We start from the raw sequence: 15,458 nt of genomic DNA on the forward strand, positions 1-15,458 counted from the left end.
GTTAAATATTATATAGAAAGAAGTAAAGTTCGATTTAATTTATAATAAAATATTTATCTCTTTTATTAATTTCGAAATAATAAAAATAAGTTAAAAACGTATAATAAGCGATTAGAGTTTAATTTAAATTAGAATTAAAATTAAAATTCGACTTAACTTAAGATAATTTAACTTTCTAAATTTAATTTATAAATCTTTACTTAAATTAATCAAAATATTTTAAAAATATCTTTTCGAGATAGCTTCGAGGGTAACCCACTTCGGGTTTAAGCTACCCGAAATTAATCAATGCTGATCTAGGGGTAAATATCTCATATCAGCCAAACCATCAAAAAAAACGAGGCTTGGCAGGGTTTGCGTGGGGCCTTTCTGAGACTAGAAGCTTCAGTCATGATACGCAAACATTGCCTCTGTCGCTGTCGTTGGTCTAGGGAACAACTCCATGCTTTATCGATTGCTGCTTAGCCCGCCGACGTATTCATGTTCTTCCCCCATCAGGAGCGTTCGGCTGGCAGCTGCCCATGTTAATTCTTGCAACCCGTTGAATTCGTCCTTGTTTAAATCAAGTCTCGCAGCAATGTCTACATTTACTCTCCCTAACAGCAATCCACAGATTGCAGTTCATCTGACCTCAGACCTCTCGCAGGAGCAGCTGCTTTCATTTCCAGCTTTCAAGACATGGATTTCTACACTGCAGCATTCCCTTTCCACGCAGCAGAACAAGTCTCACACCTTCCACTCTGCTCCGTACAAGCTCCGCACCATCGAAATCCAGTCTGTGGACTTCTTTGGAGGTAAACGCATCGGCTTTGTCAAGTTGAAAGCAGAAGTATCAAACGACAAGGGTGAGAAGCTACCCGGTTCCGTCTTCGTACGTTTTTCGGAGTCCCTGTTTCCTCCTTTGAAAAGATTCTCGAGTCTTGAGACATGTCTTGGGAGTATTCACCCTCGAAACATGTTCCAAGGTTCAAATTACTCTTCAGATAGGCAATGATCACTGAGAACTTGTAATCCAGTTACGAGGCGGCAGCGTCGGCATGTTTCTAATCCTACAACCTGATGACGTCCCCTTCAAGTCGGAAGATGAGAAACATGTGATCCTCACCATGCAACCGCGTATCCCTGCCGGCTCGCTATCCCTTGCCGAACTCCCGGCTGGAATGCTCGACGATGCTGGTACATTCGCCGGTGGGGCCGCCAAAGAGATTGAAGAAGAGACGGGATTGGAGGTTCCAGCAAATGAGCTCACAAACATGACCGAACTCGCCTTGTCCAGTGCCACATCTGATGATGAGGAAAATTTACAGCAGGGCGTTTATCCGTCGCCAGGGGGTTGTGATGAATTTGTGCCGATTTTCTTGTGGCAAAAACGAATACCAAGAGAACAAATGAATGGGTGGCAGGGAAAGCTAACGGGCCTAAGAGATCATGGGGAGAAGATTACCTTAATGCTTTGTCCGTTGGAGAAAGTGTGGAGGCATGGGGGAAGGGACGCGAAGGTTTTGGCTGCGTGGGCGCTCTATGAGGGACTGAGGGAGGAGGGGAAGCTGTGATTTAAGAAGTGCACATATCACGCCCAAAGGTCCATGACACCGAGACGTCAAGCTCGATGGAAGACAAGCCCTGGAGCATGTCAATTTCAGTGGTCCGATGTCGAGAACGGTGGCCCGTCCCAGTATCCACTGTAATTGGAAGAGAAGACCAGAACAAATTATGATTTAAAGCTTGCTGTCGAGAGGCGAGACTGCGCTGGCTTGCTCGTACTTTACCGTTGCGATCGAGCGTCGCCGCATAGACCTTGAAAGTGCTTCCTAGAGACAAGCAGAAGTCAAAGGCCTGCTCATGTGGATTTGGACGCCTAGGTATGCTGCCATGCAGATATCAAACAGCCTCGTAAACATCGTCCATCCCTTATGGTTTCAGTGCTTGCCTTCTCACGCAGATCACGAAGATACGCCAAACTCCTTCTATTCCTGCGTAGCCAATAGTATGACATACAGAGAAGCCACCCATAGATGAACGACATGCTAAGGTGATCGAGGTAATGGAACGCCAGACACCCTCGGGCCACAATGCTCGCGAAGGGCAAGAGTAGGCTAGGGATCGGTGCCAATTGAAAGGGCCTTTTCGATAGAACGGGCGTTATTGTGGTGGTTTGGACCAAAAGTCCAAGCTTGCGACGACGTCTTCGCCGCCTTCATCTTCATAAGCGTACAGGATCTGGGTCACACCATTAGTTCGTTCCATTTGCGAGCAATCAAGTAGATGGAGACTTGCCTCTCGTGTCGAAGAGTGTAACATGCGGATGTTTTTGGCCGTGATGATATGCACCAATTGGCTAGTCTCTAACTGGCGTATCTCAATGAAGTTTGGCTCAAACGCAAGGAGGTAAGGATGCGAGAGGGCAAAGGTGTGAGGCCGACCTTCCCAGTTTATCACCCAGTCAGGTCGAGCCCGCCAACCATTTCGATTGACAAAGAAAGAGAAGTCAGTGTAGTGGAGAAGAAATTCGCCATTGAGCCGTTCGATAGAGATAGGGATGATATCTTTACGAGTGACGAAATCGAGAGAGGTATCTGCGTGATCGAGAAGCGGTTGCGTCTCAAGGGTCTCGAGGCTCACTACCTCGAAGCCTCGAGAACATGCGACACATAGCTTGGATCTTAGAAAGTCTATCGACGACGATTCTGCGGGTACATAGAATTCCTGAAGGGTTCAGTACGAGGCTCCACAAAGCAGTGATTAATACATACCTTGAACGGCTTGAGTGTGTCTTGGCCACCTTGAAACATCCTACCAATGGCTGGCTTCTTTTTGCCTTTTGAAATTGTGTCCATCGGCTCGAACACCTTGATGGTGGTGGAAATCCCCGACATTTTGGCCGAACACACAAGATGTCTCCCCATACAAACCCCTGCTTTGAAGAAGTTGGCATGGTTCTGGATCTTCTTTGGTCTCTTCAACATTGGCGACACATTGTCAGGAGAGTCCAGGACCTCCAAAGGGTATGACATTAGACTCTTGGTGGCAAGTACAAGTAGAAGTTGGTATTCCTCTAAGACATCGATTTGAGTGACCGAAGAAATGTCGAGCACGCGTCTCGGTCTCGCGGCGGGCGATTTGGGCTTTCGGTCTGATACATAGACACCGGAGTCCGTTCCGAAAACAAGCTTGCGACCACCATCTACTGGGGATTAGCTGATATCTCAAAAATGTCACCGAGAACTTACCGATTGGCACAAGGCAATTTACTTTATGAGCATTGGTAAAAAAGTTGTCGCAAAGCACTGCCTTGGTATAGAAGTTACCACGATCTCGAAGTTTAGCCTGCTGCGTTTCGATGTTCTCCATCCATTTCCGTCTTGCAATTGTCGAGCCGGCGTAAAGAGTCAGCTCGAATCCACCTTTACCGATATGTCGAAACGTCATGGGAAAGCCTTCTTTGGCGCCGCCAGCAGCTTTTGGGCCGTTGATCGCTGCCTTTGCCCCTGGTATTAAACTTGACGATGGCCTTTTTGAGATGCCTAACTTGGGAATGACCTCATCCATTTGGGTGATGATCAACAGCTCAAGCGGGATGGGTTTCTTGTACACCCGAAGCTCTTCCTGTCTGTTGTTTGTTTTCTGTCTTACAAAAAGCAGAGCGTGGTTGAACAGGTACACATGGACTTCGCTCGAATCCGTCGGACTCTTCTTCAGAGGGCCCTTGTAGACCAGCTCACGACCCTCCTCCAGAAGTTTTAGATGATCACCTTGTCCGCCTGAGGTCCATTTCAAAGCCGACTGTAGCTGCCGCAGGTTGAATTGGTTTTCGGCTTTGCCAGACTCCGTGTTTACTTTTTGCAGCAAATCTTTTATCATTGCAGTAGCTTTAGGGATGTCCTTGATATCTGGATTATCTTCCGCAGTGTATTTCAAAACGTTTTCGAGAAGTAAAGGGTACCGTGCCAATCTCGTGGTTGGTTTGGTCAAGTAACCATTCAATTCAAGCTTTCTTGACTCTTTGAGGCGCTCTGTCTCATCAACGAATTTCGAAAACACGGGGTTCCTTGTGCGCTCCAGCTCGAACTCATGTTTGCCCCAGAGCTGATTGGCTCCATACTTGATGAATGGACCAAACTTTGGTACCCATTCTAGGAAAATGTCACCTACATTCCGTACGACTGGATTCTCTTGCTGTCTTCTCGTCAGAGACTCAGCCATCCGCGAATTTACCTGGTGCACTTCCATACAATTGGAGAACACCGTTCGAATAAATCTTTCCCGATGTCGTTCAGGAATTGGAGATGGGCTCAAAGTGTTCGCAGAGCGCAAAGGCTTCATCCAGAAATCTCGTAAGTATTCAAGATCTTTCACAAAGTCGCGCTCGGTATACATTATCTCCGATATTACTTCTTGCCGCTTCTTCTCTTTTTCTCCCACGCTGTCAGCAACCTCTTTTGTGACCGTGTTAATCCAGAGCTTTTGCTCATCAGTCTCCCTCGCCATGTATGCTTGTTGATGACTGCTGACGCCTCAATCCTGGCTGTGGCTTCAGATTCAATCGTGCCTGTTGCTCCAACCGTCGGGGACATGCTATAGAATAGCAAAGTCTGTCTCTTGTGCAGGTGGGCGAATAGCATTCAGTAAGAAGAGTGAATACACCATTGACGTGTGTTGACGTATCCTCCATGAGTGATTCCCGGAATTGAAATATCTCCGTCGAAGAATCCCTGAGCCGGTGGTCATAAGTAACATCATGAAAAAATTTCTGCGCGTCCAGAGCTCGGCCCAGAAGTAGAGCAAGATTTCGATCAGTAGTCTTGATTATGTACGATATTAGATCCACAGCTTCTGCACCAGTGAAGGCGAATTTGTAGGACAGATCGTTCTTGTTGCGATCCCCAGCCGATATTCGTTCTCGGAAAACATCGGCTACCCGGGATAATAGCGCAGGATATACCAGTGGAGCCCTGCTTTGGGCGGAGATGACAGCACTATTACCAGAGGTCCCCTTCTGTACGGAAGGCCTATGCTGTAAAGAGTCATTTGCTTCAGAGGGAGGCACAATGGTAGATGCCATAGACATCGTTCGGGAGGGGGTACTATCAGGGTTGGTGGTCCTGTCACGAGCACTTGGGTTGGTTAGCGTTGGGGTGCGTGAAGGAGTATCTCGAGTGGATTCATCATCCGCGGGGAGCTCTGCACCAGACTCTCTTCTCCGATTAGGTATAATTCTTCCACTCATTGTCTGGTTATGATCTCTTTCCATCGAGAAAGAGTTCATCGACATGGCCCTCTCGTCATGCCGTTCTGGAACGATTCGCCCTTGCGCTGTCGTTCTAGACCCTAGAGACTGATATGACGGCTGACGGAAAGAGTTCGCGGATGCCTGGTTGTAATTACTCGGAGGCGGATTGTAGGTCGCGGGGGCTGTCATCGACGCCATGGACTGCGTTCGGTACGGATCGGCATTGAGAGCCGGATTGGAAGGATAGCCTCGATTCGGGATAGGCTTGTAGGAGTCTACAAGGCTTGGAGGATACCCACGATTGGGTGGTTGTCTATTGTATTGCGATTGCGCGGGCTGGCGAGCGTCAATGCGCTGAGGTTGAGGGTAAGGACGTTGGTTTGGGTTCAACGGTTGAGGCAGATATTGAGGCAGGGGTTGCGGCTGTACAAGGCCACTGCTTTGTCTCTGGTTTGGGTAGTATCCATTCGTGTTGGAGAGAGGATAGCCGTTCGATTGTTGGCGATCCCCTGGAGAAGGCCTTCGCGCCGCTGCGGACGATATTTGAGACGCCACGGAATATTGAGAAGTCATAGTTTGCGATCTTTCAGCAGGCAGCTGAGGGATTTGGCTGCTCATCGTCTGAGACCTTCCTGGCGGCGGAGAAGCTCCAAAAATATTCGAGAACGCCGCATCTCGTTGGTAGGAGGACGCATGTCCGTAGTTGTTCGGACGGACATTCCGGTCCTGCTGAACCCCATAATCTGCCATGCCTGGTAACGTAATCTTGAGTATTATCTTCACTACAGAATGGATCAAGAAATATGCCGAACGGCAGCAGGCAATGCCTTCCTAGCAGTAGAGGGAATGGCGAATTGCCTGTCGTTAGACTGACGGCGAAGGTTCCGGAAACATCAACATTGGTCCCAAAGCTGATTCGGCTAAATTGTAGACATAATTGTTTATTTCGTGCTTGTGACTTCTGCTGTTGATTCTTCGCGGGGTCAAGTCAGAGGTGTTGTTTCCTTCGTGTTCGCGAAGTGGGTATTTAGACGACGGCCGGATCGAATGCTGGGGAGTGAGCCAGACCCAAGGGATGTGCGATCGTTGGGAATACGGTGATTAGCATCTGGAGAGTGCAAACATATTACCTGTCAAAGTGGCCTTGAACGAAAAATTGGGACTGATGTTTCGGAAATGGCTGTAGCGGGCGAGCAAGAAATCTCGGGGATGGACAAGTACGAACCCTGCATCTACTGCCCAACACTCCACACTCCACACTCCACGAAACACTCTCTGCTGCAGCACACTTCACTTCAGAACCATACTGGTCTGAATTTTATGCTGAAGCCTCTTCACCTCCGACAGTCCTCCCACTACAGTTCTCCCTGAGGTTTCTTAGGAACTCTCTGCAATACGTCAGCGATTGGCGAAGCCTGACCGAAAACCTGGATATATAGAAGCAAATCGAGGCAGACATGGCGGAAGCAGAGTTGTCTCCCAAGTTTGCGCCCTTCTTCGGCATGGTATGACAGTCAGATCTTTGCTACCTGGATCGATGCTAATGGGTTTGCGCAGGGGGGTATTGCATTTGCTGTAAGCTCCATGTCACCTCACCCCAACTACCTTACTCCAGCGCTGCAGGCTAATGTTTCGCAGATGATCTTCGGATGTATGCTCTTAGGAAATGAACCGCGATCCTGATACTACTAGATGGCTTACGAAATGTGTATGCAGGTGCGGGGGCAGCATATGGCACTGCCAAATCCGGCATTGGAATCGCAGGCGTGGGGACATTCAGGCCAGATTTGATAATGAAGGTCTGGAGGACAATTTGATACTTTCGGAATCGCCAGGCTGACCCCAAGGATCTACAGTCTCTGATTCCAGTGGTCATGGCTGGAATCATCGCCGTATACTCCCTGGTGATAGCAGTCTTGATAGCCGGAGATCTGGAGCCACCCCCAGGGCAGAATTACAGTCTTTTTAAGTACGTGCGATGCAAGAGTCGGTACCACTCATGTTGTTGCCGTACTTACCTAAATCCTAGTGGCTTCATGCACCTTGCGGCAGGCCTATCAGTCGGTTTCACAGGTTTAGCAGCAGGCTACGCAATTGGTGTCGTAGGCGATGTTGTAAGTCAACATTTTTCTGCAACTGTGTGCACTTCTCGAAGCTTACGAGGTATAGGGAGTTCGGTCATATATGTTACAATCAAGGATATTCGTGGGCATGGTGCTGATATTGATTTTTGGAGAGGTACTGGGTCTTTACGGGTAAGGTTTACCTGTTGGTGCAGCAGAGAGAGAGATTTAGCTAAGTGAAAGCAGACTCATTGTTGCTCTCATCCTGAATACAAGTACAGATTGAAGGTGTTTTGATGGGATTTGGCAGGACAGCATCGCAAGTCTGGTCTGGCATCGATGTAGACGCCGGCTTTGAGCTCGCGTCAGACACTACACCAAATGAGCTGTGACCGTCAGGCACACTCCTAGAATACTAGATGATATAGTTGGTCCTGAACAATGATCTGATATTGCACCTCACATATCGTTGATATTTAGAACCATTATGAAGTGCAGCTGTTTGGCGATTATGTTGCTATACTCCGTGGCTTTGAAATCTAAGAGATAGGTATAACAAAAATCCGCTTTGTGTTATAGCTTGTGTGGTACGTTGTTGGTCCATTTTGGTGTGAATGAAAGAAAATAGGTGAATAGGTAACCGGCTTCCGATCACCCGGAATTAATTCCTTTCGAGTGCCAAGCTCCCCAAAATAAACAGTGACTTGTAAGTTCTGGTGGTTGTACGAAAGTCCCGAGAGTTCAACGGAAGGCTCCACGGCTCTAAGGAGTATTTTGACTTATCCCACTTTGTGAAATCTCACTCTCACTCACATAACCCGACAGATTCCACAACCCGACAAATATTATCGCTCATCCACCACGAGCAATCTGCAAACTCTCTTCAAATGGACAAAGATCTTTCTGCAAATCACCCTGCAGAAGACCCTGAATAATCGATAGCAGCTTACCTTAGGTATTAAGGAATACGGTGTTAAACTCAGATATCCTTGCATTAATTCCGTCATAAACTAGGTAAGCAGAGCGGAAAAAGCAGTCTAGATGGCACCAGGGCTTGGCCTGAGTCCCGCCGGCTCATCATCAGCCATCCAACTTCACTCCCCCCCCACGACACACTCTCTGAACGATGTCGCTCGACGGCAGTCCTGCCACCGGAGGCCATTGCCAACCTCGAAAATTCGCCAAGCATCATTCCAAGACGACTTAGCCTGCTGCGCATCAAGATGGCAACCGCGAAATTCAAATCCCACTTCCACGCTCCTCACGGCCATAAATTGTTCCGTACCAACAGCAGCAACTTGGCCAATGATAAGCCAATTGACGAGGAACAGAAGCAAAAAGAGAAGAATTTTATAGCATGCTTCGAGTGCAATGGGCCTCCTCTTTCGCCAAGTCAGATTGCGGAAAACCCTCGCAGCAAAGAGGTCGGGGTTGCGTCCAAACAATTACGAGTGGGAGACTTTGAATTGATCAAGACTATTGGGACTGGTAAGGTTGCTCCGGACATTCGGAAGTCTAAGCTGATTCATTTGTCCAGGTACTTTTGCGCGTGTATGGCTGTCTCGTTTAGCCGGGTCTCCAAAGGAGGGACAAAAAGTTTTCGCTCTGAAGATACTCCGCAAGGTCGATAGTAAGTAATATGCAAAAATGTTTTCTTTTTAAAGAGAGGAGGACTCAGGTTCTACAGTCATTCGTTTGAAGCAAGTAGAACATATCAAAAATGAACGAAACACGCTCTCTGCTGTAGCCGGCCATCCCTTCATTACAACCATGATTACCAGCTTCTCGGACCGGGATTGTCTGTATATGCTAGTCCGCAACCCATGTCCAAAGCTCTGACAATCCCGCTGACCGTTCAAAGCTCGACTATTGCCCTGGAGGCGAGGTCTTCACATACTTGCGAAGAGCACGTCGCTTTGACGAAGACACTTCACGTTTCTACGGTGCAGAAATTGTACTAATACTGGAGTTCCTCCATGATATGAAGGGCATTGCGTATCGCGATTTGAAACCAGAAAACATCCTTCTTGACTCCGAGGGCCACCTGAAACTCGTGGATTTTGGGTTTGCAAAGGAAATTTCGAATCGTGCGCTGATCATGGGACCTTGGCTCGTAAAATTAGCTGACTCTATGTGTAGGAGAGACCTACACTCTTTGTGGAACGCCAGAGTACCTCGCTCCAGAAGTTATTCGAAATTCAGGTAAAGCCGCGTTCATCAAACCCTTCTTTTCAGGTCTCCTCAACATGATCCTGGTTCTTCAGAACTTCATTGATCTGATGTACACTAGGGCACGGTACTGCCGTTGATTGGTGGGCGTTTGGTATCCTCATTTACGAGTTCCTCGTTGGACAGCCGCCATTCTGGAATCAAAACCCAATGAAGATCTATGAGCTGTGAGTCCGTCTCGGCCTATGTACGCCCATTCCATGCTAATCCTCCCGATCAGGATCATAGAAGGAAAGGTCAAATATCCTCAGTGGATGTCATCCAATGCCCGCGACCTTATTGGCAGTCTCTGTACCGTCAATCCATCTCAGCGGCTTGGCAATATTTCCAGCGCTGGTGTCAACGGCACCGCTCTTGTGAAGTCTCACCCGTTCTTCGAGACCATTGACTGGGACGCCTTGTATCATCGAAGGATCAAAAGCCCTATCATCCCAAAAGTCAAACATGCAGCTGACGCTAGTAACTTCGACAATTACGACCCCCCTTCGGAGAGCCAGAGCGGATACTCCAAGGATATGGCGCAGAAGTACGATCACGAGTTCAAAGACTTTTGAGTAACTGTTCGGCGTCACGGGGAGATGCCTATGAACATACACGAGATAGGGTTTGCTAGAGCGTTCGAAAGGCATCGTGCGTGACTCCCAGTGTCTTCTTTTAGATCGTATGAGATCGTAGTTGAGAGCGCCTTCCCGGCTTTCGGAAATGTGCATGCATGTAATTACCTTGCGGACGAAGATGGAAGCACTGAGATGCTTTCTAGCTGTACATCCTCCAAAGAGTAGTGCAGGACCGAAAGGATACTCAATGAAGCGGACATTTGCGGCAGAAGCCTTCACATGACGCTGCGTTATGTCTGTTATTCGCTGTAATTCGCTAAATATGATTACGTAATCAGGTTCTGAATGAAACGCGGTGACGGCGACTTCACGCTTTCCTCAAGTTCAGCAAGTGACAAGCTAACAGATGACAAACCTCAGGTCAAATCTTAGATGTGCGCGCCCTTCCCTTGATCATGCCAGACTTTGAAAAGCTTACTGTCGTTAAACTTCGGGATGAGCTCGTAGCTCGTGGACTTCCAAAGACAGGTCTGAAGGCAGCGCTTGTTCAGAGACTGATTGAAGCCCATGGACAACCCGAGAAAACGGAGTCAGCTGCAAACGAGCCCTCTAAGAATATTCAGGAAGACGAATTCGTGACAAAAGCGGTTCCATTGGAAGCCCAGGCGCAAGATGCAGTAGATAACGCGCCGCAACCTGAGGAGCAAGACAAAGACGAACTGAAAGTTGCAGATGTGGCAGAGGAAGATGCGCCTCGTTACGAGTCAGGTGAATTGGTGCGGGCACAATCTCAAACAGGAGAGGTGCAAGGAGACGAGCGACTTGAGGGACAGGCATCAGACATTCTCAAAGAGCCGTCTGGATATGTGTTGACCCTCAAAAGCACCCAGAGTGAAAGTCTATCGGAGAAAACAGACGAAAATGCAAAAGAGTCAGAGCTTCAATTACCTATCCATGTCCAAACACGGATTGGAGATGTGCAGGCCGCCGAGGTTAAAACGGGAATGTCAACTCAAACGTCGCTCACAGGCGATGAAATCTTGGAAGATTCACGCAAGAGAAAGCGGCGGAGTCAGAGTCCACCCCCATCCTCTATGGAAATCACACAGAAAAGATTGAAGGCAGACAATGGGAGGCCCCTAGTAGAACTTCCAGAAGATTCTATAGCAGAACGTACAAATCCAGAAGAAAGGCCGAATGATGGTTCGTCACGACCGGATCCAACTTACGCCCAAGACAGCGATGCTCAGATGAGTGGCTATACATGCAGCAATGGGGAAAGTAAATTCGCCATAAACAGGACATCGGCTACAGTTGGACAGACCGATGCCGCAAGAATTTCGCAATCACAAATTGACCCTTGCGCACTTGAAGAGATGGGCCCACCAAAGGAGAGAAACGCTACGGCCACACCGGTCAAGAGAGCCGAGTCACCTATGAAACCATCATCAGACACCCGATTCAAAAATCTTTTCACGGCTCCTGCCAATCTGGAGCCCCCGTCCCAACAGTCTCATTACCCAGATGCTGAAGACAAAACAGTTAGCCCTGCTCTCCATCCGGCTACATCTGCTCTATACATTCGCGAACTCATGCGTCCATTGAAGATTGAAAGTCTTAGAGACCATCTCATAACCATTGCAACGCCGCCAGATACTGCTGTCAATCCCAGTATAGTAACGGATTTTTTCCTTGATTCCGTGCGCACTCACTGCCTTGTGGGCTTTGCAAATATCTCTGCAGCATCCAGGGTTCGTTCTGGATTGCATGATCGGGTTTGGCCCAACGAGCGAGACAGGCGGCAGCTGTGGGTGGACTTCGTGCCTGAGGAAAAGCTCAAAACGTGGATCGATGTCGAGCAAACGGCGGTTAGTGGTCGCGGGCAACCATCGAAGCGTTGGGAGGTAGTGTACGAGGATGAAGAAGATGGTATCAAAGCCTACTTGCAAGAAGTAGGCTCGAACAGTGGAGGTCTTCGAACCGCACAAACTCCCAGAATGGATGCCGGCCAAGGCGTGCAGGCTGCACCACCATCCGGACCTCGAATCAGCGGATCGGAGCCGCGAAGCTCACGAACAAGGCCAGACAGTGGTAATGGGTTTCGAGCGCTTGATGACCTTTTCCCGTCGACTGCGGCGAAGCCAAAGCTTTACTACTTGCCTGTTCCAAAGGCCGAAGCGGGTCGACGATTGGCCAAGCTAGCGGCAGGTCGAGGCGGAGGTCGGGGTAATGAGATGAAAAGATTCTCGTTTGAGGAAGGCTCCATCGTAGACAATGGCCCAGAATTTGGGAGGAGTGGGTATGGAAGGGGAGGGGGCTACTCAGGAAGCTATCGGGGAAGAGGCAGAGGTTACAGGGGAGATGCTTTGCGAGGAGACAGCTGGAGGGACAGGCGTTCAGAATATTGAATGGCAGTCATGTTTTATACCATCATATCGAATTGCATGGTTGGACAGGCGATACTCTATTACCAGAAATGGGTGTCGTTATACTACGCAATAGCATGGCGCCACATACTTGGTAGTGATAGAAATGATAACACAGCGTCATGCTTAATGTTGTATGCCATTGACGCATCGTGTCGTAGCCTCGCGTGATTCTGCAACTAGGGAATACGGAATAGGGATATAATTTAGCTAGAAGACGGGCTCGTTGCGTAGCCGCGCAGCAGCGTAAAACTAAACGCAGCAGGGGTAATCTTAGGGCACCATGTTGGCTGGCACTTAGCAAGCTTGCATGAGACCTCACTCCATCCTGCCTTCGGTGCGCTTGCACACTGCTTCCTACAACGTTGTTTTCACACTCCAACGAATGCATAGAATCGCCGCCACTTCATCAGGCTGTAACCCTGCAACCCTTTGGACCAAATACGAAACAAAGGAACAACCCCTGTACCTATCCATAGCAATAATTGAGCGCACGAATTCTTCCCTGCCCGTTTCGCAACTCTTCATTTCCTGTCTTCAGAGACTCACACGGCTGCTTGACATCCCTCCAATATTCGGAATTGAAGCGCATTCTTGAGATAGAATTCCCTGCATTGACAAGCCAACACCGGCTCCGACAACAACAGAAATAGCACGCTTTGGGTCGTATACCTGAGGCAGAGGCTATCACGTTTTCCTAAAAAGCGGTGGAGGCTTCGAGCACGAGATGGTGTGGACACAATGTAATTCCACGCTGGAATACGAGAAGAGTAGGTCTGCCGGGACTTTGTATCGTACAATGAAGTTCTGACTGTATGCCTTAGTCGACGAGACCCAGCTATGGCATGGTCTGCAATTTCACCATTTCGGCCTAATACTCTCTGCGTTGTTTGGCCTCGTTTCGGTCCTTATGTCTTTTTACCTCATATGGCGACATTGTACCCATTATCTGAAGCCATGGGAACAACGGCAGTGAGTCGACCCCCCCTTTCTTCCCTGCGCCCTGAAATTAATAGCCATCAGTATCATAAGAGTTCTCTTCATGGTTCCCATCTACTCCGTCGTCTCCTTCCTATCATACTATTTCTACACGCGCGCAGTCTACTTTGAAGTGATCAGGGATTGCTATGAAGCTTTCGCTATCGCAAGTTTTTTTTCTCTGCTTTGCGCTTACATTGCACCGGATTTGCATAACCAGAAAGACTATTTCAGGAAAATACAACCTAGAGGCTGGGTCCTGCCAATAAGTTATTTCAAGAGATGCTGTGGGGGTGACTCCGGGATTTGGAGGACACCAAGAAGTGGATTGACTTGGTTCAATGTGAGCGGTAGCGCAACCTGTCTGGGCACTATCCGAGTGCTGACCTAGTTACCAGATCATTTGGTTTGGCGTCTTTCAATACTGCTTCGTGAGAGTCTTCATGACCTTAGTAGCAGTCATCACACAGGCTATTGGTAGGTATTGTTTGGAATCTCTCAGTCCAGCTTTTGCTCACGTCTGGGTAAGCTCTACTTTCCCCGAAGCTTCAAGCCCACATGTTGATCGTTTTAGGTCATGGTAATAGAAGGAGGTTGCGTAACGGTTGCGATGTACTGTCTCATTCAGTTCTACATCCAGCTCAGACGCGACCTCGCAGCGCATAGCCCGTTCCTCAAAGTCGTCGCGATTAAGCTCGTCATCTTCCTCTCATTCTGGCAGACCGTAAGTCGATCTGATATCATTCTTTCTACTTACCTTGTATTAACATGGCCATACAGTTCGTCATATCCAGCATCACCTCCACTGGTGCCATTAAAGCTTCTAGTCGCATCCAAACACCCGATATCAAAATCGGCATTCCTTCTATGCTTCTCTGCATTGAAATGGCAATATTCAGCGTCTTTCACCTTTGGGCATTCCCATGGAAAGTCTACGATGTGCGGCGCTCTCAGATCGTGGCCTCAGAATCAGCCGCAGGTTTCTTTCCAGATCCGAAGACGGCTTACCATGGCGGACCTTTTGGCAGCAAAGCTCTCATGGACGCTTTCAACCCTTGGGACATCATCAAAGCCGTAGGCAGAGGTTTCAAATGGTTTTTTATTGGTCGGAAGACACGCACGGAAGATATCAGCTACAAGAATTCCGCTCAAGGAACAGGTCTCGAGCCTACGAGAAACCAGATCACGGCTTTCGAGACTGGCAACCATTCGTTTGATGGCTCTCATCCTTTTGTGCAGGTTGGCAAACCAGCTAGATATCAACCGCTTTCTGAAGAAGAGGATTCCGACCGCTTGCTTGCACACGCGCAATCGAACCCAGAAGTGCCTTACCCTCGCCCCATGGAACGCCTCCCTCATCTCAACGCTGGTGGTGACATAGGCACTATGGGAGTATATGACCCTCCTACTCCGCACGCCCCACCATACCCTACCACAAGGCATCAAGATCCAGGACAAGAATATGGCGTTGCTGATGAGAGGAGTCTCGGGGAAGAAGATACCGGTTATCATGGTGCAAGAGGCAGGGTGACACCTGTACCACCCCCGGACTCGCATCCTTTAGGCCCGCCGGGAGGGAGGGGTAATGAGAATGAGTGGAACATGTGGGGCGGGGCACGAGAAAACGAGCGGGATCTCGGCGGGGACCATGGGATTGGTGACAACAGGTTCTAGATGACAGCGTCCATCTCCAGAGATGACACTTTTGCAACGGTTTGATGGAGCGGGCGTTTGGCCGAGGGATATACCATTTTGCAGTGTAGATCCCCCAGATTTGCACCCAGCTATTGAAGCAACGAGCAGCGGGCAAGCTCAAGAAAGGAAAGTGGAAGTGAATGTGTCAGACAGTGCGTGAACGGCCTTGGTCAGACAATGTTACCAGTCTGTCGAGCATGTTGCTTTCTTGAAGACAAGGTCGAGCTCGCCCTGTTTCCGCAATACAAAATGAAGCACCAGAGCTCTGTCATCTCTAAGT

The 15,458-nt window shown here is 48.7% G+C and overlaps 6 protein-coding genes across 6 annotated transcripts; 5 read left to right on the plus strand and 1 right to left on the minus strand.

The window, feature by feature from the left end:
• Positions 1-577: 577 nt before the first annotated feature.
• Positions 578-1,553, plus strand: HO173_003014 (uncharacterized protein; the record flags this gene model as incomplete). Its single annotated transcript, XM_037304944.1, has 2 exons — positions 578-871; positions 1,017-1,553. The coding sequence occupies 2 exons, from the start codon at positions 578-580 to the stop codon at positions 1,551-1,553; spliced, it is 831 nt and encodes a 276-aa protein (XP_037168437.1).
• A 589-nt stretch (positions 1,554-2,142) lies between these two features.
• HO173_003015 (uncharacterized protein) lies at positions 2,143-5,980 on the minus strand (the record flags this gene model as incomplete). The annotated part of the gene is made up of 4 exons (XM_037304945.1): positions 2,143-2,706; positions 2,754-3,184; positions 3,231-4,504; positions 4,662-5,980. 4 exons carry the CDS (start codon positions 5,978-5,980, stop codon positions 2,143-2,145), a joined length of 3,588 nt encoding a protein of 1,195 aa, XP_037168438.1.
• A 707-nt stretch (positions 5,981-6,687) lies between these two features.
• On the plus strand, positions 6,688-7,579 carry HO173_003016 (uncharacterized protein; the record flags this gene model as incomplete). Its single annotated transcript, XM_037304946.1, has 8 exons — positions 6,688-6,735; positions 6,788-6,805; positions 6,869-6,881; positions 6,947-7,029; positions 7,087-7,199; positions 7,260-7,344; positions 7,400-7,485; positions 7,540-7,579. 8 exons carry the CDS (start codon positions 6,688-6,690, stop codon positions 7,577-7,579), a joined length of 486 nt encoding a protein of 161 aa, XP_037168439.1.
• A 937-nt stretch (positions 7,580-8,516) lies between these two features.
• On the plus strand, positions 8,517-10,076 carry HO173_003017 (uncharacterized protein; the record flags this gene model as incomplete). The annotated part of the gene is made up of 7 exons (XM_037304947.1): positions 8,517-8,781; positions 8,831-8,923; positions 8,981-9,105; positions 9,155-9,380; positions 9,433-9,495; positions 9,584-9,689; positions 9,743-10,076. The coding sequence occupies 7 exons, from the start codon at positions 8,517-8,519 to the stop codon at positions 10,074-10,076; spliced, it is 1,212 nt and encodes a 403-aa protein (XP_037168440.1).
• A 458-nt stretch (positions 10,077-10,534) lies between these two features.
• Positions 10,535-12,487, plus strand: HO173_003018 (uncharacterized protein; the record flags this gene model as incomplete). The annotated part of the gene is made up of 1 exon (XM_037304948.1): positions 10,535-12,487. One exon carries the CDS (start codon positions 10,535-10,537, stop codon positions 12,485-12,487), a length of 1,953 nt encoding a protein of 650 aa, XP_037168441.1.
• A 140-nt stretch (positions 12,488-12,627) lies between these two features.
• On the plus strand, positions 12,628-15,157 carry HO173_003019 (uncharacterized protein; the record flags this gene model as incomplete). The annotated part of the gene is made up of 5 exons (XM_037304949.1): positions 12,628-12,639; positions 13,704-13,826; positions 13,882-14,007; positions 14,058-14,207; positions 14,264-15,157. The coding sequence occupies 5 exons, from the start codon at positions 12,628-12,630 to the stop codon at positions 15,155-15,157; spliced, it is 1,305 nt and encodes a 434-aa protein (XP_037168442.1).
• Positions 15,158-15,458: the final 301 nt, after the last annotated feature.

Source organism: Letharia columbiana, assembly GCF_014066305.1.
Source record: "Letharia columbiana isolate WasteWater2 chromosome Unknown Sc0000006_s0, whole genome shotgun sequence".
NCBI lineage: Eukaryota > Fungi > Ascomycota > Lecanoromycetes > Lecanorales > Parmeliaceae > Letharia > Letharia columbiana.